General features: G+C 39.3%; 3 protein-coding genes and 1 long non-coding RNA gene across 10 annotated transcripts; 2 read left to right on the top strand and 2 right to left on the bottom strand.

Moving 5' to 3' along the window:
• Positions 1-717: 717 nt before the first annotated feature.
• LOC111246731 (uncharacterized) lies at positions 718-7,922 on the bottom strand. Of its 2 annotated transcripts, XM_022796817.2 has the most exons (4): positions 7,064-7,922; positions 6,119-6,325; positions 3,944-4,508; positions 718-2,326 (listed from the first exon to the last, which is right to left on the bottom strand). In XM_022796817.2, exons 1-4 carry the CDS (start codon positions 7,151-7,153, stop codon positions 2,139-2,141), a joined length of 1,050 nt encoding a protein of 349 aa, XP_022652552.1. In that variant the 5' UTR covers positions 7,154-7,922; the 3' UTR covers positions 718-2,138. The 2 variants fall into 2 exon arrangements, with proteins under 2 accessions (XP_022652552.1, XP_022652553.1); XM_022796818.2 differs by lacking the exon at positions 6,119-6,325.
• A 289-nt stretch (positions 7,923-8,211) lies between these two features.
• On the top strand, positions 8,212-18,520 carry Rim2 (replication in mitochondria 2). 6 transcript variants are annotated; one of them, XM_086983318.1, is made up of 9 exons: positions 8,212-8,549; positions 8,813-9,013; positions 9,669-10,008; positions 10,323-10,495; positions 13,815-14,045; positions 14,483-14,667; positions 14,791-14,936; positions 16,397-16,516; positions 17,002-18,520. In XM_086983318.1, exons 4-9 carry the CDS (start codon positions 10,455-10,457, stop codon positions 17,272-17,274), a joined length of 996 nt encoding a protein of 331 aa, XP_086839444.1. In that variant the 5' UTR covers positions 8,212-8,549; positions 8,813-9,013; positions 9,669-10,008; positions 10,323-10,454; the 3' UTR covers positions 17,275-18,520. The 6 variants fall into 6 exon arrangements, with proteins under 6 accessions (XP_086839444.1, XP_086839445.1, XP_086839443.1 ...); XM_086983319.1 differs by having other exon boundaries at positions 8,212-8,525; positions 9,669-10,495; XM_086983317.1 differs by having other exon boundaries at positions 8,813-8,941; positions 9,669-10,495.
• LOC147757184 (uncharacterized) lies at positions 17,617-19,712 on the bottom strand. The gene is made up of 2 exons (XR_015323500.1): positions 18,355-19,712; positions 17,617-18,066 (listed from the first exon to the last, which is right to left on the bottom strand). It is a non-coding gene; the product is annotated as an uncharacterized LOC147757184 (long non-coding RNA).
• An 882-nt stretch (positions 19,713-20,594) lies between these two features.
• On the top strand, positions 20,595-22,883 carry LOC147757183 (uncharacterized). Its single transcript, XM_086983321.1, has one exon. The coding sequence runs from the start codon at positions 21,092-21,094 to the stop codon at positions 21,803-21,805; it is 714 nt and encodes a 237-aa protein (XP_086839447.1). The 5' UTR covers positions 20,595-21,091; the 3' UTR covers positions 21,806-22,883.
• Positions 22,884-23,222: the final 339 nt, after the last annotated feature.

The raw sequence follows: 23,222 nt of genomic DNA, 5'->3' as shown, positions 1-23,222 counted from the left end.
GAGTTGTTATATGTCGGGAAATGATCTCACTGATGCTGTTTAGGTTATTTTCTATGGGATTATTATTATCATTAGGGTTATCAGCAGTCGCATTCATGTATATCTTCGGTATATATTGATATATTTATGTGAAGTGCATGTTCACGTCGACGTGTTTGTATTTATGAATGTATGTCACTCTCCCTATTCGTGTGGTCTGTTTTTGTACGTGTAGAACTCGCGGCCATATTTGGAGCCTTCGCCGATAACGGTTACAAGTAAGCAGAATGGCAGTTATATTTCAGAATCGTTAATGAGCGATCTTGCTTCTTGCCATATTTGAACGATTCGACACGTCTAGCGAGGTTTTTTCATGCTGTAGTTCTGCTTTTCCCTATTTTCCTTAGTACTAATAATGTCATCGTCTAAACAGGAGTTGATCGGAGTGTACCCGCAATTTGTCTTGTGTTTGAGGCTACTGTATGTATCCGCAACTTTATTTTTTAGTTTTACGTATTATTTGTTGTAGCTGTCGAGCTTGTCCAGCTCTTTACCATAGGGCGCCGCCATAAATATATTCAGTGACTGAAGCGATAAGTGTAGGGTCACTTTCACGACGAGGGAACCACTAAGTTGAACAGTTTTCTGGGTTCATTCAACATCTACATAGTAGCATTAGTCACAGTTGCAGCAGTAACTGTAGTAACAGTAACCTGGAGGAGTGAAACCTACAAACGATTTTCTTTGCCTTCTATTTAATCTCCTCGTCTATTTCGTTACATTGTCTGTGTTATTCGCCCATTTGTTCCAGGGGCTCCTATGGTAAGCGTGTCTTTTCGCAAAGCAACACAACACAACACCAAATACGTGTAGGTATTATTCAGCCAGTGTTGAATATCTACCAATAAACTTCGTGACGCAACAACGTCAACGATACTTCAACGATACAAGGGAAGGCGGGCGACCGATCTCACACACACATTTACATTCTCACAACTGCCGAACTATTACTAATTATAATAGCAGCACTACTTTCAATAATAATCTTAATAACTTATATATATATCATGTGGTATAATCGAAGCATTGCATTTCGAAGCAGGAAAGATTAATTAATAGTTTTAATACTATGCACCAGTATTATACAGCAATATCATCTCCATCGGACCTTCTTTTCAATTACTGTTAATAGTATCATTATTTTTTAGAGTAGAATACTTCTGGCGTATTGTATGAATATACTGTATATATGTATATAGCTCACATCCACACATACATTTACTCAAACCTCTCTCTTTTCTTCAATATATGTGTATACATATATTTCCTGTAGAATACCTGTGAAAACCTGTCTTCGATTTTTGTCATTGTGTGTATATACATGCACAACGTAATTTCTCTCTTTCCCTGCTCCCCCCCCCCATCTCTTTCTCTTCCATTGCTTCCCGCTTTGCTCTTTTCATTTTGTATATCACAACTATCGTAGAAAAGCAGGCGCAAATTGCGACCGCTGCGCATTTTCGCTTAAAATGGTGTGTTAGAAATTCCTAGGTGCAGCTACACGTGATCTGCCCTCCGTATACCTGAACACAGGCAAATCGAGTATATTCCAAAAGGCAAACAGCTGCGCGTCGATGCGTGCGTCGGGTGCCTTTCAGGAATGCCGACCTGATTCCATTAAGGACCGTGTGTCAATGACTAACCTTGCGCCAATCATGTTAATCAACATAAACTAGTAGCTATAGCTACTAAGCAAACGACTAGCCACTACGCATTTCTATTTTGAGTAGATTATAGCCAAGGTACTTTTTAATAACTATCATTTCTTTAATTAACATAGCATAGCATTCACTGAGTTACCAGGTTTACTATTGATGATGCATAGATTCTCCATGAAAAGATCGGAGATCGGAGCATTGTCCCGAGCTGCGCATAATCATCATGAATAAGCGAACAAGTTCTATTCATTCAGTACTATGGATAGCCACAGCTAAAAAGCGCAGGACGAAATTTAAGGCAATAGTCCCCGATACATTCACTGTTCTAGTTGCTAATCATTTTAATTACCATCTTTAAAGCTTTGTTGCATTTATTATGTTTCTAGCGCAGTGGTTGACGAGGACACACTTCTCTGTTGTTACCTCCAGTGACCGTCTTCATTAGCGAACATCTATGGTGTTTTCGACGTAGTCACCTCCAGGTATTTCTGCCAAGGAGACTGATACTTCAAGAGTGGTTGTGGCTGAATCTGATCCTAATGAGGTCAGGTCTTCTCCGAGAGATTCGACATCATCACCGCTGTCCCCTTCCAACGGCTTCACTGGATCAGGAGGTGGCCGCTTCAGACCTGACCAACAAATTACATAACATATTGATAGCTGGCGAAAGCAACTGCGCTACTTGACAATTGATAAAAAAACAACTGCATGTCTGCACTGTCAGATTAGATTTGTAGCGACGACACATTATTAACGTCATACAGGAGTGCTGTACAGAGGGTGAGTTAGGAAACACACATTAAAGAATGTGCTGTGCGCTTAAACATAAAATATAGACGCTTCAATAAGGTAGTGTCCTGTTATCTATGTAAATTTCATATGTAGACACTGTAACATTATATCAATTCAACTGTACGAACCATCTCTCTTTCAACTGTATAAGGATGTTTCTACATTTCTTGGTTATTCATAAATAGACCTATTGCAACTCTGGTTGCTATTTCATGTTACAAAGCTATAAACACCAAATGAATTCAGTACGGATTCTAAGATCAACTCAGCGAAGAAAAACAGATGCAAAAACTTTTGTAAAGGAGCTTACAACTCAAATTCATGGATACAATCTAATTCTGCTGTGTTTAGGTCAGTTGTTTTTGGAATGCAGTTCGCTGAAGTAATCTAATTTAACTTTGGTATTTTTCCTTGTACACACATTTTACTGTTGAACAGTATGAAATATTTTGGAGAAATTAGTTTTTACCAGGACTCCGCTTAACCGACGCCCATTAACGTACGCCGTAAGTCGTTATCGATTTGCCGATGACTCGCATTTTTCTGACATCAGCAAACGCGAGAGCTTATTTGAGGTTGAATGACGCTGAAGTTAAGGTTCTCTTATATTTGTGACGTTTTATTTTGCCGCGTATTGCTCCTCGTAGTATGGTACTCTTTTTACGTTACCCCATTTGTATGTTTTTTTTGCTTTTTAATGGCATGGCACTTCAATGTGCCCCAAGTAACTATTTTAGTACAAAACCTGGTTAGTTCCAATTGCTTAAAATAATCGCAACAGAAAGGAGATTTCCACTTCCTATACTAGAGAACTATGGGTAACTATACTTGAGGACAGTGTAAGTACAAAGTAGCAAAAATTAAGGCCGACATGTTTACATCAACGATATTTACGCTGCAGCTTCTTAAGCCATACAGTTACGTCGATAACCTTTTTTCTTATCAGTACGGTCTATTAGCAGGAGTACTAAATATACTGACTGCAAAGTACTTACTAAACCTTTTTGTTTGAAGTATATTATTAACGTGTAATGTTCACATATCTAGGCAGACTATTTCAGTAGCATGTTAAGGGATGTTTCAAAAATCAATAACAGATACTAGCTTCGTCCTTATATCTATTCTCTCGAAATCACAACATTACGTACTGGTAGTCCTCGCGAAGGAAAGAATTTGTTCCTAGATCAGAATGATACTACAATGATCGATCGCAACTAAGCGTTAGGAACTACCATCAACAATTGTAATCGTTCAAATTGCAATTCCTGAAGCTTGAAAATAGCTAATCGTTTGCGTGGAAAGCCCTATATGCTTCAGTCGTAGAAAGTAGGCATTAGTAGCAAATACGCCAAATCTTTCCCTTTCGGGCTTATTAAAACGGATCCATCAGCTGCGAGTAACTGATACTACTTATAACATTCTTCTCGAAGATTTGTATTTTAACATTAACTCACTGGGTAGTTTCGAAGGGGCTTGAAGTTTCGGAAGGTCTTTGAGTGAAGAAAGGGGCTTAAGCGGGGAGAGTTTCCCACCGGGAGTCTTTTTGGCATCAGTAGCAACCTTCTCTGGCGATCGCGGTGGGCTGATCGTTACCTCGACCTCATTGTTTTTTTCGGGACCTTTCGTCGCGATATCTTGTTCGTCTGTTGGCTGATCCTCGAGTTCGTGTTTTAGAGAACCCGTAGTTTCTGCGGCAATCTTTACTGTATTAGCAGTCTCTTTGTCCTCGTATCCCTCTGCGTCCATATCCGTCGTTTCAGATTGCTGAACATCGTCGCCTTTGTCCAGCTGGGCAAAGAACGACTGTTCGGCGAACATACTTCGAACGTCGGATGCATTGAGTTGCAGGCTGGTTCGCCGAATGAGGTGGTCTGCGCTGGTGTGTTCCATGGAGGAATCCTTTTGCTTCAATGCGGACTTGACAAGCGAGGAAAGTAAAGGTTCATCGGCCAGACTGGTCTTTGTAGTGATGTCCACATTGAGCGCAGCCGCCATCTCCTTTCGTGACAGCAGCGGTGTCTGTGAAGTGTTAGTAGGCACAAGCACAGGGAGTAAGGAATATTCGAGCCACGGTGCAGAACAATGCACTCTAACTAATAGATAAGAACCAATGCGGCTACTCTAATAGCTAAACAGTTATGTATAGGCGCGTATATTCACTTAACATTTTTGTTAAACAGTCACGATTTTACTGATCAAAATGCATTAATGTACTGAACCGTACCACTCTACTATTTTTTTTCTAGCAGCACGAATTTCGTCATGGTTATCATACAATATATCGTATACAATATTGGTTTGTTGTTAACCATTAATTGAATGCTAACTTCTAGGCGCAACGCAAAAATCAATAGAAAAGCATTAGCGGCTCATATGCGACAGACAATTGAGGAAAGGCTTCAAATGGCGTCGCTAATATTTGAGATTAACTACTAAGTGGGCTTCACTAGTTCGAATTTTGCTGTTAAGGATTTACACACGGTAGAAAATTATTATATTTAATTAATAATTAATTAAAATATAACATTAATAAAAATAATTTTAACAATTAAATTACAAATAGCATGCCTAACCCATCGCCAGCATTCGGTGCTACTCAATATACAAAATATGCGCAATCAAATTATCAAAATTAGTAACAGAGAGTGGACAATAATTACTAGTTTAACTACGGCTATATCATAATAACAATGAGGGATCGATTCGTGATGTTCAACTAATGCATGCCATAGTCTATTTTCGAATTAATAGGTACATTTGCTATACATTGTCTGAGACCAGTGCTACATTTTCCAAAGCGACGCGATGCGTTTCTATATACAAGCTCCGCCACATGTCTACCAAAAACTCCGGGCTTGATAGTATTAATCTCTAATCGCATGATATGATCAATGCGGCACATACAATACTAGATTTTCTTTAAATGAATATAATATTGCCTCTTACCTGTTTCAATATTTATAATAAAAGTTTTTATACTTTCTTTAACAAATGAGCCTTATGCCCGAAAAAGTATCACTGAATTAGATGTTTCGAAATTGAGTAGCGGTCGACTTGCAAAGTTGGAGGCAACCGTTTCCTAGTGACACGGTCACATAACGACACCCCTAGCTGTGTTGTAAACAGCCTGGTAGTTAATACATGTCTAACTCATTAGATCCTATAGAATAGAAAAAATTGAGGGAAACATAAGGAGTGATCCATACGTATTTCATAAGACACGACAAGCCAGAAAACGTTGATGAAGCGGTAATACATGTTGCGCAATGTCTCGTCTCAAGGCAATTCTTGCAAAAAGCAGCTACCGCGTCTACGATACGATGTCCTACTTGTTATGGGTAATTTCAGTTTATTTGATTAGAGCTAGCATTAGCAATATAGAGCTGTGCGGAACAATGATAAAAAAAATTTCGTCTATAAGAAATAGAATAAGGCACGTATAAGGAGATAGCTTCTGTGATTTGATTGAGCTTACAAAAGCTTCAGCACATAGCCATACGTTTTAGAAGGATCTAACCATATAACATACGTACTTCTCAGCTAAATTTTTTTACTACATGATTTCAAAATTGTTTTGCTTAGTGTAACGCGGTCCTTCCAAATATTGCCTGGTCATCTTTCCGTCCTACCTGAGCCTTATTCACTTCGACATCGAAGACAGAAAGAGTAAAGCTGAGATCTAATTGCTGAAGTAAGTCTTTTACGAGCGAAAGAATTAGCCGACCCTCAGTGGTCCCTGAGTGCGTGAGAAAATGTGACGTCCGCGAACGGGGCACGCGTTCTCGCAACTGCTTAGAATCATACAGAGCTTGGAACACTCGACAGCGCAACTCAGCCTGCGCTGGAAAACATGATGAATTCGTCGCTGAATTAATATTACGTCCTACAGTCCATGTGGGCATTTAAATAAATGGTTGGTGTTCTTCTAACACGAAATGGATTATCTTTTATAGGATTTCTCGATTTCCGATTTTCATATTGAACGGCTGGATACAAATATCAAACTAAATGTATACTACACGGTTCCCTTACAACGAAACAGGGCGAGAAAAAGACTTGCGCAAGTATCCGAAACATTTTGATAATCTTTAGGTATCAACGATTAATGTAGTGAACAATATCCTTAATAGAGAACGCAGTCGAAATGAGTAAGTAAGTCACTATAGATGCAGATGGGTGACATTACAACCTGAATTTGTAATCTGTAAGTGATCCATATGTCGAAGAAAGATTGCTTCCGAAGCTAATTGAAAGCAACACCAGAAACACATCTGTTGACTACCATCAGTTACCCCTTCCAGTGCGCAGGGCTGTACTTAGACTTCTCATTAAGCCAATACACACACTGCGTTGTTACCCACTTTTCTGCATATATAAGTAAAATTGTATCTATGTTCAACACAAACAATTTATTAAATTTAGCAACAAAACGAACACGGATGAATGAAGCGGATCTGACGAGTTTGTGAAGCAATTGAGAATTAGACCACTACCATATTTTACATCTCGATTCCGTCGAGCCCACTTGATTTCTTTGACTGACACTACTACACTCTTTTTATACATGTACTTGCCTTGATCTTGTTGAGGGCACCAGATTCCTCAAGAACCTGGAGAACGGCATCGCGCAGTTCCACGTCGGCCTCTTCGCTGTTCAGGGCCATTGCTTCGTCGGAGAAGCGGCACGCGGGTTAAAAACCCATTAGGGTTTCTGTTTTCGGGTGCCTACACCCAACGACCCGAGACCTACAACCCAAGGAATCGTAGCAGCCTGCCTGCGGCCCGCAGGCAAATCTAATGAAAACAGTAAGCGGACTCACTCTCAATGCTTAACGGACGGACGAGCGGGCGGGCGTTCGGTTTGGGTGGCTGGCTGAATAACTATCACGCAGAGTCGGCGGCAACCTCACAGCGTTACTATGGAGACCACCCACCCCAGACTACCTTGGGTTGAAGATTATCCATGACAGACACGTCTGGCACACGTGAAACTCACATACGCGGCAGGAGCCATCCTAGTGCCGCCAAAAGATTTCGATGGATTTACATTCTAATAAGATCTAGATCAACTGCTGTAATGTTCTATTCGTAGATCGAGTTGACGAAATGACTGAAGATGGCAGGAATTGCAATGTGCGCCAATTTCGCGATAATTGCTCGTATCGCGCGCATTCGCCGTTTTTAAATTTCGCGCTCTTTGAGACTTCATTTGTTAAGTTTTAGCATGAACCATTAGTGCTCATTAGTAATTGTATAAGTATGTGCAATCAGTCATTGAAAACGCATTATTTTGATGAGTGCTCGTAAAATTTCTCACTATTTTTAGAAACCATTAAGCTGAAATCTGCATTCTGTATAGTTAGCACTGAAGCAGAATGAAGAACTATTTACTTCCCAAGGGTGAGAGTCATTCCAGTTGGAAAGGACAATAAGACAAAAAAAATGGAAAGGAGATACGTGTAATTTTTCCCTTAGACCAGTACGACTCGTCTACTTGTCATATCATTGGTTCACCTATTTATTCGGTCGTAATTTTGTTACCGGGTCTTATATGTAGGCAGGTTATGATACGCAGTCGCAGCACTCGGTACACACAGCAGTTGACCAACTGCTAGCAGACGGCGCCAATTTATGGTGGCATTTTTTTTAGTCACTCTTTCTCTCATTTAGAGATCCGCTCTGTTGATGTTATTGAATTTGCTGAAACCACCCCTGCTATTGACGTCCTGCAGTTGCGGCGTTCCGTTTGTAATTGTTTCACACGGGTCTGTACGACTTATGAGACTGTTTGAGGGCTGTCTGTGTATCTGCCACACTAATTCTTAAACAGAATCTCTAGCGTTGCTAAGTGAGAAAGAAGCGGCGTCCACGACAGGCGCAACGAGCTTCCTGGCTGGCTGCCTGACCGCCCGCCCGGCCACCCACCGCTTTTGCTGGTAGCAGTCGCAGATACTTTGTTGGTCCTTATTACTTTGGTCTTCACTGCACTCGCGAAAGCGTAAAGATCGGCCGCTGGTTGTGGAGGCAATAGAAGAGGTGCATTCAGCGGCAACAACAGTGGTAACAGCTTGGCTCAGATACGCAACTCTCCACGACTACAACTAACAAAACTATTACAAGCAAAAGCGTTGCTATCGTTTAAGCTAATAATACGTAAAGTGCACTATTGGCATTCACTTCTGCTGCTAGGGCAATTAGTAAGAAAAAGATGAAAACAATTAGGAGCGCTAGTGACATAACCGGCCCCTTGCTTATTGCCGTAATAGTAGATCTGCTCTATGATTCTATCTTTATTCTTTTGTTTTCTTATCATCTAATTACAGTGGCTGTAAGTTGGCTTGCCAGAGGAAGCTCAGCAGTGGTCCATATCGCGGAGTCATTGTGTTACGGTAGTTTTAATGTTACCTGTTCGGCTGCATTTGGTTCCGTCGCACATCTAATGTTTCGATTAAGTGAGTGAGTACGTGAGGAAATGACTGTATCTGTTGGATGCTGTTGTATTGCGGGTCAGTGTTCGAGAGTTGGTACGTATCGAGTACACGAAGCTATTACTGCAGCGCAACGGTAACGTCTCGATGATCCTTTTCGAAGTAATATCGTGATTTGTTGCGGTCCCGGTAGAAGACGACTCTTGTTGTTGTTGTTATTATTGTTGTTGTTGAGAGTTCCAGGATTCCGAATATGGTATAGACACTGGTACTAGTTCAAATGATTCGGAGAGGTTTGTTTGTTCACTTTAGTTGTTATTAATTCTGCTACTATAATACTGTTTCGACGACGACGACAACAACAACAACAACAACTGCGCCCATCCATCAGTGATGCGTGCTCTTGATGGGTGCTTCTGTTGACCGTGCTGTGTCTGATTCGGGTGTGCGTGTGTGTGTTTGGCTCGAGGCGCGCCGAATAGCTACTTCCATACAGTGGCGAATCAACGGCGAAATACGGACAGCATTTATTTATGTGTTTCTGTTTGTTTGGCTGTACGTGTCCCCCTCTCTCATAGTGTCATTGTCGTCAGATTGTTTGTAGCCTTGTTTTTACGAAAATAGATTGCGCTAGAACACTCGTTACAGCCTCTTCCCTTTCCCGAACTACCAGTAAATATTTACGCTGGTGCTGCGACTGTGATTATTGCCCACGTTTATCGTATAGTATGAATTGTTATTGTAATTGCAGAGGTTGTGTCATCATCAACCAACTAATATCGTACCATCATTACGATCAATGTAACTGGTTCGAGGTAGATACGATACAGTTATGGGAAGCGTGTGAATTAATATATTGGCAATCACCAGCCACGGTGTTCTTATCTCGTCATCTGGAACACTTTATAACATCTCCATTAACAACAACAGTGAAGAGTCGTCGCGCACATGAGTTGCCAGCGCCAACAGTCAGGACCAGTCAGGAGTGCTGCCAGCGGCCGATCATCTGCGACTATAACTCATCGTTTTTCTGTTGCAAATAGCGAGGAAGGTAAAAGACAGTGGCCATCATCAGAAGGAGAGAACAGACTGTAAGTAACAGAAACAACAGTCAACAGTAGCAGCAGCTTCAGCATCCGTGTAATAAACGACGGCGCCATTTAAAAAGAAACGAACGAGCAAAGAAAGAAATAAAAAACGTGAATAATAGCGTGGGTGCGTTTGTGTGCTGTTTGTATCTATCGCGACTGTGCGTGGCCGTGTATGTGAATCTCTTTCTGAGGACCTCTTCCCTCAACGTATAAGTGCTGAAGAGCTCGTGGATATATATACACATATATATCTGCCTACGAACTTCATACGTTTGATCACACATCAGTTCGTCGTGCTGTGAGTGTTTAAGCAGGGTCCACGTCAGAAGAAGGAGTTCAGAGCCATCAGCGTGCAGAGGACAGTGCCGTCCATTTGAGCTGCTGGTGTGCCCCGTGGGTGATGTGCTTCAGCAGGTGGAGACGGGTCGGCCGTGCAGAGTGATGTTATGACGCATCACGATGCCTTTGTACATCTGATTGCCGGAGGGTAAGTTCGACTCAGTTGTTCCACAATTTGTATTCGGACCCTGATTCCACGTTCTCTCACACAACCAAAGCCGCTGAAACCCAATGATTATTTTATTATTTGCTCTAAACAATCATTTACATTTCGAGCAACGAATGATGAGTGTTGCGATTAAATTAAGGACATTTTCTGTAACGTTTCTTCACAGCACATTCATAAAGTGCGGTACAAATACCTCCTGCTCGAATGGTGGAGCTTTCCTGTCATTGTGTATATTGTATATATTTGATTTGTGTGTTTCATTTATTTACCTTTGTGACAAAGTATTTTACCCTGTATTCTTGATCAGAAGTTTGTTTATCTATGTTTCGACTGACTATTAAGAGAAAATCTATCATATTAAAGAGCTTTTGCTTTTTTTGCTTCCTTGATAGTGATGATGTGTATTTCGATCTTAGCCGACCGTGTGAAGCAATCGACTGATCGTAGAGTCAGTACTCCTATAGTGAATTACTGGATAAAATATATGCGTTTGTGAAAAGATTGTTGCGAAGTGACTCTTTATCACGAGCTATATTACTATAACCTTTATGACACGTACATGTTATACATTGACTATTGATAGTTGCATCCATGCATATACCTGGTAAAATGCAATCACACGTCTGTTCGCGCATTGAGAAGGTCGTGCGGACGCTCTCCTTTTAAATGCACGAATTTCAAGCAGCGATTGCAGGTGGTCCCGAACGGGCCTTTGATCTATGAGCCAGATAGGCAAACCGTGGGCTATAGAGATAGATCTAAATGTTTATGGAAAACATCTCAATATAATGACGGTACAGCAGCCGCAGAAAGGCCATTCTTTCAATGTTGAACGGTAGAAAAGGGACTCGCCCTAACAGCTAACAGAGAGAAACATTACCGTTAGAATCTATCTGCTACTGAGACTGTTTTGCTTTTATTGTCCTATTGCTGACATGCTAAACAAATAATATGTCTCTCTCTCCCTTTCTACAATATATATATATATATATATATAATGATTTATTTAAATTTACAACCTACGTCTTTGTTTGTACATGCTATTAGAGTAATAGTAAGAGACTGCTCATATACAGGGATAAATACTTTTGATGGGCTCGTCTCCTATCTACGATTGGAGAACCAATTGGTCACTGAGACTACTATTAGTCAAGGATTGTATTAATAATGTCATGACGGACGTAGGACAAGCTTATGAAAGTGGTACAACACGCATGCTGTGTCCCTATAGCTATATTAGGTTCTCATCTAATTAACCGACTCTGATTCTATTGCCGTTTGTATCAAAACCTATCTGCCATGTAGGAGTGCTTTTCGGTCCCAGGGGAAGTGTTTTCCTAGGTGAAAACGCCTACACGTAAATAAAAAAAATTACTTTGCCAATTGTATTAGCCGGAGTTAACTATTGATAACGCGGTCTTTTTTTGGTAAATTATTTATTACGAGAAACGATTTAGTACTTAGTAAATATTTTTGTCGTAGCCATTTTTTGTAACTATATATTAGGTTGAAAACAAGTTTCCATCGGAGCCAACAGATGGTTGGATAGAACATCGTTGAAAGCTTTCAGGAAGATTGTTTAGACTGTCAGGCGAGGCAAGTAATTTCCACAAAAGATATTTAGCGGTAATGATACCCGTTAAAAACAAACCAGACTTGGAGTAGCCGGTACACGACAAAATATTCAGGACCAAAAACTGCCTTTCTGAATATGCTGAGAGTGAGAAGGAGCTTATATCCTGTAAGCTAAGATTCCTATTTCGCTGCGTGAAAGCACAACATCACATATTGCTTTGGTAATCTAGAGATCGCTAACAAACCTCTAGTGGGAAATTTTGCTTACCCGGCATTCGGTTTGAACCACTGGTCTCGCTCGATGCAGCATAGTCAGGAAGGCAAACAGAAGGCAGAAGTTCTCGCTCGGCGAATGAATCGGTTTCAACGGCAAAGTTTTTTTCCTTTGTGGAGTACATCAGCAACCGGAATAATAAGCGAGACTCATGCGAAGGGAAAGGCAGAAGCGAAGCTAAAAAAACAACGACCTTTTGTCAAACTAATGCTATTATGGCGAATAATAGATGCTTGAGTTTTGGCAAATTAGAGGAAGCCCATTAAGACTTTTTAGGTAATAGGACAAGGCAAAATACTGCTTAAGCTTAAAATTATCTTTCCTGTCTGAACATAGGCAGGTGTAAAAGTTCTTTTCGACTCCGAAGAGCTTCGAAGTCAAGTGATACCTTAATAACTTACGTCATAATAAAGACGTCCAATCATGACTGTGACGATTGATGGTAGCAATTTCTAGGCTAGGCGGTACATGTTCTAAAACATTAGTTTAGTTAAAAGATCTTTTAGAGACTTCCAAGTCACACGCGCCTCAAAAACAGAATCTGTTTTATCCGAGAGGCCGCGTTCAGTTAGTTTACAGTAAAACAGTAAAGGACACCACACGTTCTGCATTTTCAATAATTTTTAGTGAAAGTTCTCTGCTCTAACGATTTCATATATAATATAAACTAGACCTAACTTTATTTTTTCGCTGATGTTTAGCATAAATCTAGTGTTAACCTATATATATGATTTGATACCTTACTACGTTACTTCATCTATCTAAGCAACTAAGATGAACGAAACTGACGATCAATTATAAAGGAATAGATGATCGATGATTCTTTAAGTGTGCATTGCACGCTTTGTCTATAATTTAGTCGAGTGCGCTTGGCTATATGTAATTTATGAAAATAAGATTAAGGTTTTTAGTTAAGTATACGATTTATTTAAGAATTTTTACAAAACATGTGATGATGCAGGTAAGGCTTTTAAAGAAGTGAGTTAATACCTACTCCATTACTGGCAGCTTATTTCGCGCAATTACTAATTAATAACGTATTTTGACTGAGTTGAAGTGTAGAATATATTGCATATTGCGTGCTAGTACTAATTTTAAGGTAATTAGAACTGTTGCTTGAGTATATTGCGTAGTTTAAGCGCGCGTAGCACGTATGTGATATTGCTACAAGGACCCTAAGCGAAAGCAGAAGTTAATTGATACTGAAAGACTAATTTTATTGCAACTTTTTCGATTTTTAAAATCTCTGGTTAAGGCAATTATTTTATCTAGCCTAGAGAAGAGCTTTTGCAAAAGTCAATGACATAGGTGTTCTAAACCCGATATTTCAAGACGCTTCTACAAAAGTGGCTCATTTTTAGTATGTATGTCTTTAGAATGATCTTACTGAAGATACAAGAATACTCCAATTGTTCTTCTGATTCTTTGATATGCTTCTTTTAAATTTAGCCTGGGCGGGACTGTTGGCGCGATCGTGACCTGCCCCTTAGAAGTGGTCAAAACACGTCTTCAATCATCGGTGTCCCATTTTCATATTCCCCCTGAACCTCCGACGCTGTTCCAACGACTTTGCACGAAACTTGGAGCTCGAGACGCCCACCCGGGGGTCAACCCCCAAGGCCCAGCGCCTCATGCGACATCAGCCAGTGGGACAAACATTGGATTATGGCGGTGCTTGCGGTAAAGTTTCTTTCGATTGTTGGATTTACTAATCTTAGTTGCATTTCTTCGTTTTTATACTCGTCTAAGAGTAAATAGGCTACTAACCTAAAAAATGGTTTTATAAAAAAAAATGTATATTTCGTTGGTACTACTCATTCCGTACTCAACTTCAAACAAAAAAAAGGACGAATGTTGCAGTCGTCCTCTCAGATATAAGCACATTCGAATAAGTATGTTTCTGTTATCAGAAGTCTGGCTTTCTTTTAGTGTATTTTTGTCAGAAATAGTGTTAACTTTGTTGTGCCAGATTACAGAACTGCTCTCTATTGATAAAAGTATCTTGTTGGCTATCACCTTTTTTTGCCGATCGCGTTTGCCACGCTCTAACGTGATTTTTTGGTTCTGATGCTGTGTGTTTATGTTGTTCGTCGTGTTGCAACCTCAATGGCGAGCAGGTACATAGTGGAAACAGAAGGTGCTCGAGCGCTCTTTAAAGGCTTAGGTCCAAACCTCGTAGGAGTGGCGCCCTCGCGAGCGGTCTATTTTGCCACATACTCCAACTCGAAATCATTTCTGCTGGGAGTTTTACCGCCCGATCTTCCCGTGTCTTTGGCGCATATCATTTCAGCAGCCTCCGCGGGTACGTAATTGCATATTAAATTCTATTATATTATAGGGGTAGTAATAATAATATCAGTCTTTATTTTGCATATTAATAATCTTACTTGTTTTTTTGGTTCCGATGTTATAACTGTGACAATAGGCTTCGTATCATGTACTTTGACCAATCCAATATGGTTCGTCAAAACTCGACTTCAGCTCGACGAAAACACATACGGACAGCGGCAAACTGCTGCGGAGTGTATCAAAGACATTTATCGGCACCATGGCGTTCGGGGTTTCTACAAGGTGCGTCTACAATAATGCTTTATTCAGAGTTAGGATGGAAAATTCGGAAAAATGATTATAACCTTAGAATTTGCTAAAAATACTTAACTCGGAGTTTTGACTTTAATAATCCTGATAGAGTTATTTGCTCTAGCCTCTATATTTAGTTTCGCGAAATTTCGGCCCATATCTTGGTATTCTGTTGTCCCAAACTACATAAACAGGATGCGCGGTCTAAATTGAGAAAAACATGCCAGCCTTCAATATTACAGATTTAATAAGAAAAAAAATTCTGTTCTTTTTTAGTACGTCCGCATAGACGCACACCTCTGATGACCTAGTTTATTCCATGGAACTGATAACTGCTTCGATAATTTCTCTAATTCTTACCCGAAATCCAATTTTTACTTGAAATGGGTAACATTTGAAAATTGCGCCTGTAAATAAGCAAAAGAATATTTTTTGGCGGTCTCTGAGAACGTGGCATTTCTTTTTCTTTAGGCGTTTCGCTGAAACGTATCCCACGTACTGAACTTTCTTTCTAGACATCTGTCAAGCTCTGTAAAAAAAAAATTTTAGGAGCGTGGTTTGCTATTAAGCCGTTCTCCTGTTGAAAAACATATGGTCTCTGTAGTATTTTGTTTCTAATTATCTGAATGTATGGTTTCATCGCAATTTGAGTGATGATAATCCAATACATTTCTAGTTATGGACATAATGAAAATACGCTTGGGTAAATGTCGACGAGCCTGCACCTGATCATTCGATTGACCTCAATCAAGGGTAATCACTTCTTCATCCGAAAAGATCGCGAAAAGTTAATACAACCCTCCGAATGCTTTTTTTTTTGAAGTGTTTGAGCAGCGAAAACGTCTTTCAAGTTTGGTATTACCTACAGAAATTATATATTTGAATTTTGCAGTATAACGAATCTATAAAAAGATATAAATATGCATTTTAATGTTTTTAGATGAATTTCAGCTCTCTGATCGACAATATCTGCTTTTAGGCGGAGTTCACTTCCGCGTCTTCTTTGCCCTTGTGTAATTGTTCCTGACCAAAGTACTCTTTTAGACTGGAAATTTCACCTTAAGACCTTAAAAAAATCCTCTATCTAGGCGGCACACGCTGTATATTGTGAATCACTCTTCAGATATTTGCGATTCCACTACCACGTGTTTGGAAATGGTATATACATATGTATCTACAGCTTGCTACAATTGCCTATCAAAGACGATATTTCCATAATATTGCTTATAAATATCGTCTTAGGAAAAGTTATTTAATTTTGAGAGGAAGAACGTATGCTATAAGCTCGTACCTGCTTCAATAATTTTCCTAGAACGCGTAACCTCATTATATATAATACATAACATAGACTAAACGAGTTGCTCAATACTGATTGAATGACCGGTATATCTAAAATGAAACTGTATTACCAGAACGTTTTATTGGTTTGGTCTATACTTGTATTTCATCAGGGTGTCACAGCGTCATATTTCGGTATCTCAGAGACGATTATCCATTTCGTTATCTACGAACACGTAAAAGCTCTCCTGCGCTCGAAGGAGACTGAGGGCAACCGGTTCTCGCATTATATGGTTCGTATACTTATAATCTCGTTTTACCTTTTTGTTTTTGTTATGTTATTATTAAATCGTATTTATCAAAAGCTCACACTTTTATTAAATAACGCAGTTGAGATACTTGACTTTTCGAAGGACAATGAAGTTAGTTCAAATTATGATAAGTCGCCGTACAAATTGAGATATCACTTTTGACAGAGTGTTTTGGCCAACCCTTGTTAGTCTATTACCATGTGACCGTTATATATCTGTACTTGAATATTTTTAAACCGGTTATTGGTTTGGTCCAGCTTTGAGAACCACATACATATCTGTAGCAAGGGCAAAACCTGGTACTTTTCAGTGGAATTCTGTAAACTGATTCGATGCTATATTTCTCATGATTTCGATTACCAAAAATCAAACGAATGTATTGTAGTAGGCAAAACCACAATGTTTACTACTATTGATATATCGTTGTTCTTACACGCACCTGTACTTGGGGTTGAGAAAATTTACAGATAGCGAGTTCGATCTCAAAGACGTGCGCAAGTGTCATTGCGTACCCTCACGAAGTAGCACGAACACGGCTTCGTGAAGAAGGCCGTAAATACACGGGCTTCATACAAACGCTAACCCTTGTGTATCATGAAGAAGGCTTTCGGGCGCTCTATCGAGGTTTGGCCACTCAGCTTCTCCGGCAGATACCGAACACTGCCATTATGATGACAACGTATGAGGGAATTGTTTTCCTTTTCACACAGAAGCGACCGCCAGATCCACCCGACAGTTGACAAGGGACTGCAAATGACTGTTAATAGCGTGGCGACCTAACCCAAAGCGATTTCAGTTAATATGAACAATGAAAATCACTGGCTTACCATTCAGACTAACCTGTTAACTGGTCATGAGCTGTTGTGTTATTCTCAAAATAATGTCTCTCAATGAGAAAGGCATTTTCCAGACTGAGAATCAGATCCCGGTACAAAAATTGCACATTGCAAAGTATTGTAAAATGATACGGTTTGTACGTGATAGACCGCAGATTGAGCGACCAGTCTACATAGCAATTTAAATGACATTGATGAATGATGTTTGAGGCATGACAAAGCGGTAAACGATAAATGAGACATTAATGAACCAACGTAGTACTCAACTTCATTTTAATGATACTTCCAAATGCAAAAAACAAAGACTAGACTTTGGTCAACGTTGGCAATTAGCAAAGCTACATCGTATTTCTCTTGCTGCGACACGCAAAATGTTACGAGACAAGCGCTACTGTGGTCGATTGCAATCTAAGCTTAATGTGACATGTCATATGATAATAAGACTTAGGTTAGAATAACCAGATACTAACACTTTGTGAGTATTTTTAAATTTCCGAAGATGCAAAGATGTAACACTGGAAAAGTGAAGTAGCAGTCCTTTTTGTATATGATAATGTGGCAAATGTAGTGAGTGTATAATGCATTGGCTGATTCGTCGCTCTGGGCGTCGCTCCTTTGACGTTTTAGGCCTCGAAAATTCGATCATAATTAAGCGGTCAGATTGCGGGGCTTAGCAATCATCAGATGCGGTTTGACCTTGAGTGTTCCATATGTAATAGATAAATATACACACATATATATTTGGAGTGAGGAAAGGTCAATTGTATTGAATGGTGGACATAGACGAGAACAAGTGTTTTTTTTCCAAATGGTATCCAAATGTTGCAAAAAAAGAAAATCAACAAAATTAAACATGGGTAGAGCTATGGTTCATGGTGCAGTATAACAATACAAATATGTAATAATAATCATATATAAATATGACCATAAGGAACCAAGAGGATAAAATATAACAGTAATAACGTTGATAATGTAAGTGATTACCATTTTTGTTGTTGAGCGTGGAGGAAGCAGTAGCTGCAGAGGAGCTGAAAAGGTACGAGATGAAGAGCAGTTTTTCAATGCTGATGTGTCAGAGTTTTGATTATTACGTCTGTGAGGATGTGCCATTTTATTTGTTGCTTTGTTGTCAATAAACAATGATGTACTATGTGTTTTGCGATTCTCTTGTGACGGGCCAAAGATCACGTCAGCGACAACACCAACCACAATGGCTGTTACGCTGGACGACTTTACAAAATTTCAAAATGTAATGATAGTGATGCTGATGATGTTTATTTGTCAATAATTCTCAACTATTATCGTCAATCTTTGTAACCCCGCACTTTCTCCCAGTATATAGGCAATGATCGAAATTAGCTGTTTTCTGTCGTTAGCTCTTAGTTGAATCTGAAGCTGAATTAACGGAAGCTACTTTACCTTCTTTTGCAAAAACAATAAAAAATAGATCCGATTTATACGATAATAATGATAAATTCAATGATTATGGTGACGACGGAGATAAAGGAGTTCAACCGTAGTAATACATAATGCAACTTCGTTTTGAGCTAATGTGCAATCCCAGAGTAATTTTCATTAGTTTCGATTAGTTTGTCTTTAGCCTATGATTAATCGAGATCTATGAGTTGAAAAAACTCAAGCGGAAAGGTAACGTTGGGAAAAAACAGCACGAGTGTCTATCTAGTGAGATAATGGAGATGAACTGCGTTATAAACATTATAATACACACACACACAAACAAATTATAGATACATACGTATATGTAACAGAAATAATCATATAATTATTATAAGTTTGTGTGCGATGAAGAGAGTTATATAAGTTATGATGTAATAAAAAGAGAACTGTTAATACTGAAGCGGCCATGTGAAAACATACAAGAAACTAAAGATATAGGTTTTTAAATAAAATACGTTTCTACAAAATAATGTGTTGTCTGTCATTTTTTTTTGTGATCGCATCGTGTAGTTATAAAATTAATTTTGTCAGAGAGATTATTGCAGTAAATAAATTATTGTAACAATAATTGTGGCGCAACGGGATTACTACAAGTGGTTGCAGAAGAACGGAGAGTTTTAAAATAATCACAATGACGTCACGGCCCGAATCTGCTTTCAGATTCAAACGGATAATTTAGGCCTCAACTAAATCAACTCAACGACCGATGTCACGGCTGCTGGGGCTCTTTTAGGTGCAGCTGTTCGTAGCTTGTTAATTATTTTTTTTAACTTCGTATAAAGTTTCTACTGTATGGGTAGCGTTGGAAAAAGCCTTGCGGTTTGAATTTTTAAATTTTAAAAATTATAAAAATAAAAACTAATCAGTTTTTTTAAATAGGTACTGCAACAATTACTGATTTTTTAAAAAGTAATTTAAATGAGGATTTTTCAAATTTATAAAATATCCAAAGGCCTTATAGTTTTTCCTAGCTTTTTAGTTCTTTTTCTAATCCTCACGCGTTGTCACAAAAATGACAAAAACTCAGTTTTTTTCGGCCCTCGAATGGAACCTAATAATAAACAGATAGATGTTTATGACACGCTAGCCAATTGGAAATCCTGTTAGTTAAGCGACGTTAGTAAACATGTAACCTGAAGCGATTAACTTTTGAGTTTACGTGTGTGGTATAAAAATGTAAACACTAAAGATAGTGTTAGATTTCGGTTTCTGGATGCGTATTTTTATCAAACGATCTACGCACTAATTTTATTATTCTCTAGTTTATTACCACTTTGCATTTTTTACCATTCTAATTGTTTTTAGTTTTATGTCTGCACTGCCGCTGATCAAGGATTGCTTCAGGCAACTGGCTTTTAGCCAAAATTGTCAAAAAGAGGTGTGTTTACGAGTCTTTATTACAATATTATTACTTGAGTTCCCAGTGATTTTAGTTGGTATCGTTATGCAGTCGAATCCTAATTAGCGGTCTCTACCCTATTGGCTCATGTTGGAATACGCTCCGGCCGTATGGCATAATTCTTCGCTTGTTTCCTTCTGAATCTCAGATTTACGAATTAAAGAATCATTAGCACTTTAATCAGTCTTTTTTCTGGTGCTGAGGGATGATGTATCTGATGTATCTGTTAGTATGTCTGTTACGTGAACTATATTTCGCGCGTATTCTGGTATGAATTACAATTGATGGACATCTCCATTAAGTCGACACACGCCTTCTCGGTCAGCCTTGTCTGGGATGCATATCTTCTACGTTGCATCTTGCTGCTGCTGTCTGTTGTCTGTCGATGGCTACCAACTATATTGTTGTAATCGTGATTGGCTGATAGACGGTGCTCAGCGGTGTATTACTGTATTGTGAGTGCTCCTGTGTTCGAATTTGTTTTTTAGCTGTCGGTTCTCTTGATTGATTAATATTTTTTACAATGTGCAATTACCCGCGGCATCAAAGCGTCACCCATGAGGGTGTCGATAGCTGCTATCTGTATTAAGGCATAGCGTTTGACGTTAAGGCATGCGGAGAACAGGGTCGGATACCAACCGGGCTTTTCGGCCCTTCCAGCTGTGGCTTCTGGGGAGCCGAGAGAACCAATAATCATAAGACAAATTAACGCTTGTTTAAAAAGTCGAAGAGGGGGCAAAATCCCATCAAGAACCCTTGCAACTTGATTTGTTATTGTTAGAAGTTACTTACCCCGGCAGCCTCATGCAACTGGACCTTGCTCGGGTGGCTGCGGTGGGCTGCAGCTGGTAACGTCACAGGAAAATGCCCCGGGGGCGAAGAAAGCCGGGAGCTGAAGAGGAAGCATTACTGGGCGATCAACCAGATTCTTGGACAACGGTTCAGTTAAGAAATAGAGGACAACCACAAGAGCATACCAGAATTCCTTTGGGCTGCGTCCGACAAAGTCCATACCAATTTAACAATAACAGCAGCATTAGTAATCATAATCACTATTACCATGGTAGTTCATTCCCTTCGACGCTTGCCAGGTTTGATTTCATCTCCCACGAAGTTCAACCTGAAGACACTCTGGCCGGCATCGCGCTACGTTATAACTGTAAACTGGCACTTCTTAAACAAGCTAACAACATTGCGTCCGAACTACAGCTGGCAGCCCTGCCGACGGTGCGTGTACCCGTACCACGAAATGGGGTGCAAGTTGTTACCGGTCAGCTGGTCGACATTTCCGGAAAAGTCGAAATTCAGCGTGAAGCTCCTCCTCGAGAAGAGCTATGCCCTCAGCGTTTCATGGCCAATTTGGATGAGAAACTTCGTGTACTTCAGGAACAAGCGCCCCCACCAGCATCGCCGCCACCAATTGGGCCGATTAATGGGCTGCATAAGCCACGAGCAATCTTTAGTAGCACCTGCATTATGATCAGCTGTCTCTTTGGTGTGTGCGTAGGACTTCCCGCTTTCTATACATTGTATATACTCATTTTCCATGGCGACGTGTTTAAATTGATGGGGTCCTGACGTCAGCAAGATCAGGATTACCTCTATAGCAATGACACGTACAACAGTTTTAACGTGGCGCTATTTTACCATGAGAAAAAGTAAACATAGTGTACTCATTATAACAACTAGCAAAATTTTACGACAGTCTTACTCACCACTCTCAATAAAGAGGCTTCTGAAGTGCATCTACTGCATTTACAGTTTCATGATAACAACTATAATAGGGACTGACCTCAAGCATCGTGGACGGCTTCCTTATTAACTGTCCTTCGAAATCTTTATAAAATCATATTCCCCTTATTAATCTACAAGATTAACTTTTAAGATTAAGAAAGAAAAACAAATGCTTTTACGAAAGGCGAAAATTGTTATCTACTGTAATACTATCTTTACAAAAAGCTGAGGTCAGGTAGGCTTTGCCTGTAGATTCGCTTTACATTTAAGTGGGAAAAGGCTAGCTAGTTCGTTTCTCAGTTCTTAGCTCAGTTACGACGTATAATGGCAAGTCCAGTGACCAATAAGTAAGCCATCAGATTTACAATATTGAAATTGAGCTGATAAATATAATAATATGAAATGTTCAGTGCTCTCAAAAGCTGAAATCAAAGTAACCAAGCTATAGGGTATATTCCTGGTAGTAAAACCCGGGTTGAGTAAGTGCTAAGTAAGAGTGGACAAAAGCAATGAAGTTTTGTCCGGAAAAGCCAACCTAGAATGAAAACCGAATACAACTCAACGAATCGTCGGCTCTGTTACGGAAAATACAGATACTGGAAAGGGAGGCGAAGATAAAAGCAATGAGTGACAGTTAATTTTATTATTATTATTATTAGTTGTTGTTGTTGTTGTTGCGATTTCTACCCAACATGAGCGATATTTAGAACGGTGAATATGTGGATAGATACATTTATACGTAAGTCATAGCTTCATTGTTAATCAATAGTTACATATTAGCTATTGAGACACTATGAGGTATATTTATGTGATGACATTTTTGAGTCTATAAGGTATATATATTTTGTAATAAAATGCTCATTGAGAACGGTGTGCATGCATCGAATAAAGAACACGACGATAGAAGATTTATTCAGTATAATATATAGGTGTTTTTCTTAAGATGGCCAAATAATTTGAGTTTTCTTTACAGGGAAAAAGCACAGTTACTCATGACACAAGGAAATAACAATCATGTACAGAAACCTACCGATGTTAATGCATTTGTTATGCAATTTCACCTTTTGCAAACTTTTCAGACAATTTAGTCATGCATCTACATGTGTCAAGTGGAAAAGCAACATTTCAAAAAGTGTTTCAATGTATTCATTGTAATGCATAGATAAAACGTATATCGTACAGGGCAACCTATATTAAAACTGATAGACAACTAATTATTTTCTTTTTGATAACAATAGAAATGTCTATTGTAAAATCTATT

Source organism: Varroa destructor, unplaced genomic scaffold (assembly GCF_002443255.2).
Source record: "Varroa destructor unplaced genomic scaffold, Vdes_3.0 BEIS01000003.1, whole genome shotgun sequence".
NCBI classification, from domain to species: domain Eukaryota; kingdom Metazoa; phylum Arthropoda; class Arachnida; order Mesostigmata; family Varroidae; genus Varroa; species Varroa destructor.
The sequence above is the reverse complement of the archived record's forward strand: the minus strand, read 5'-3'. Positions and strand labels throughout refer to the sequence as shown.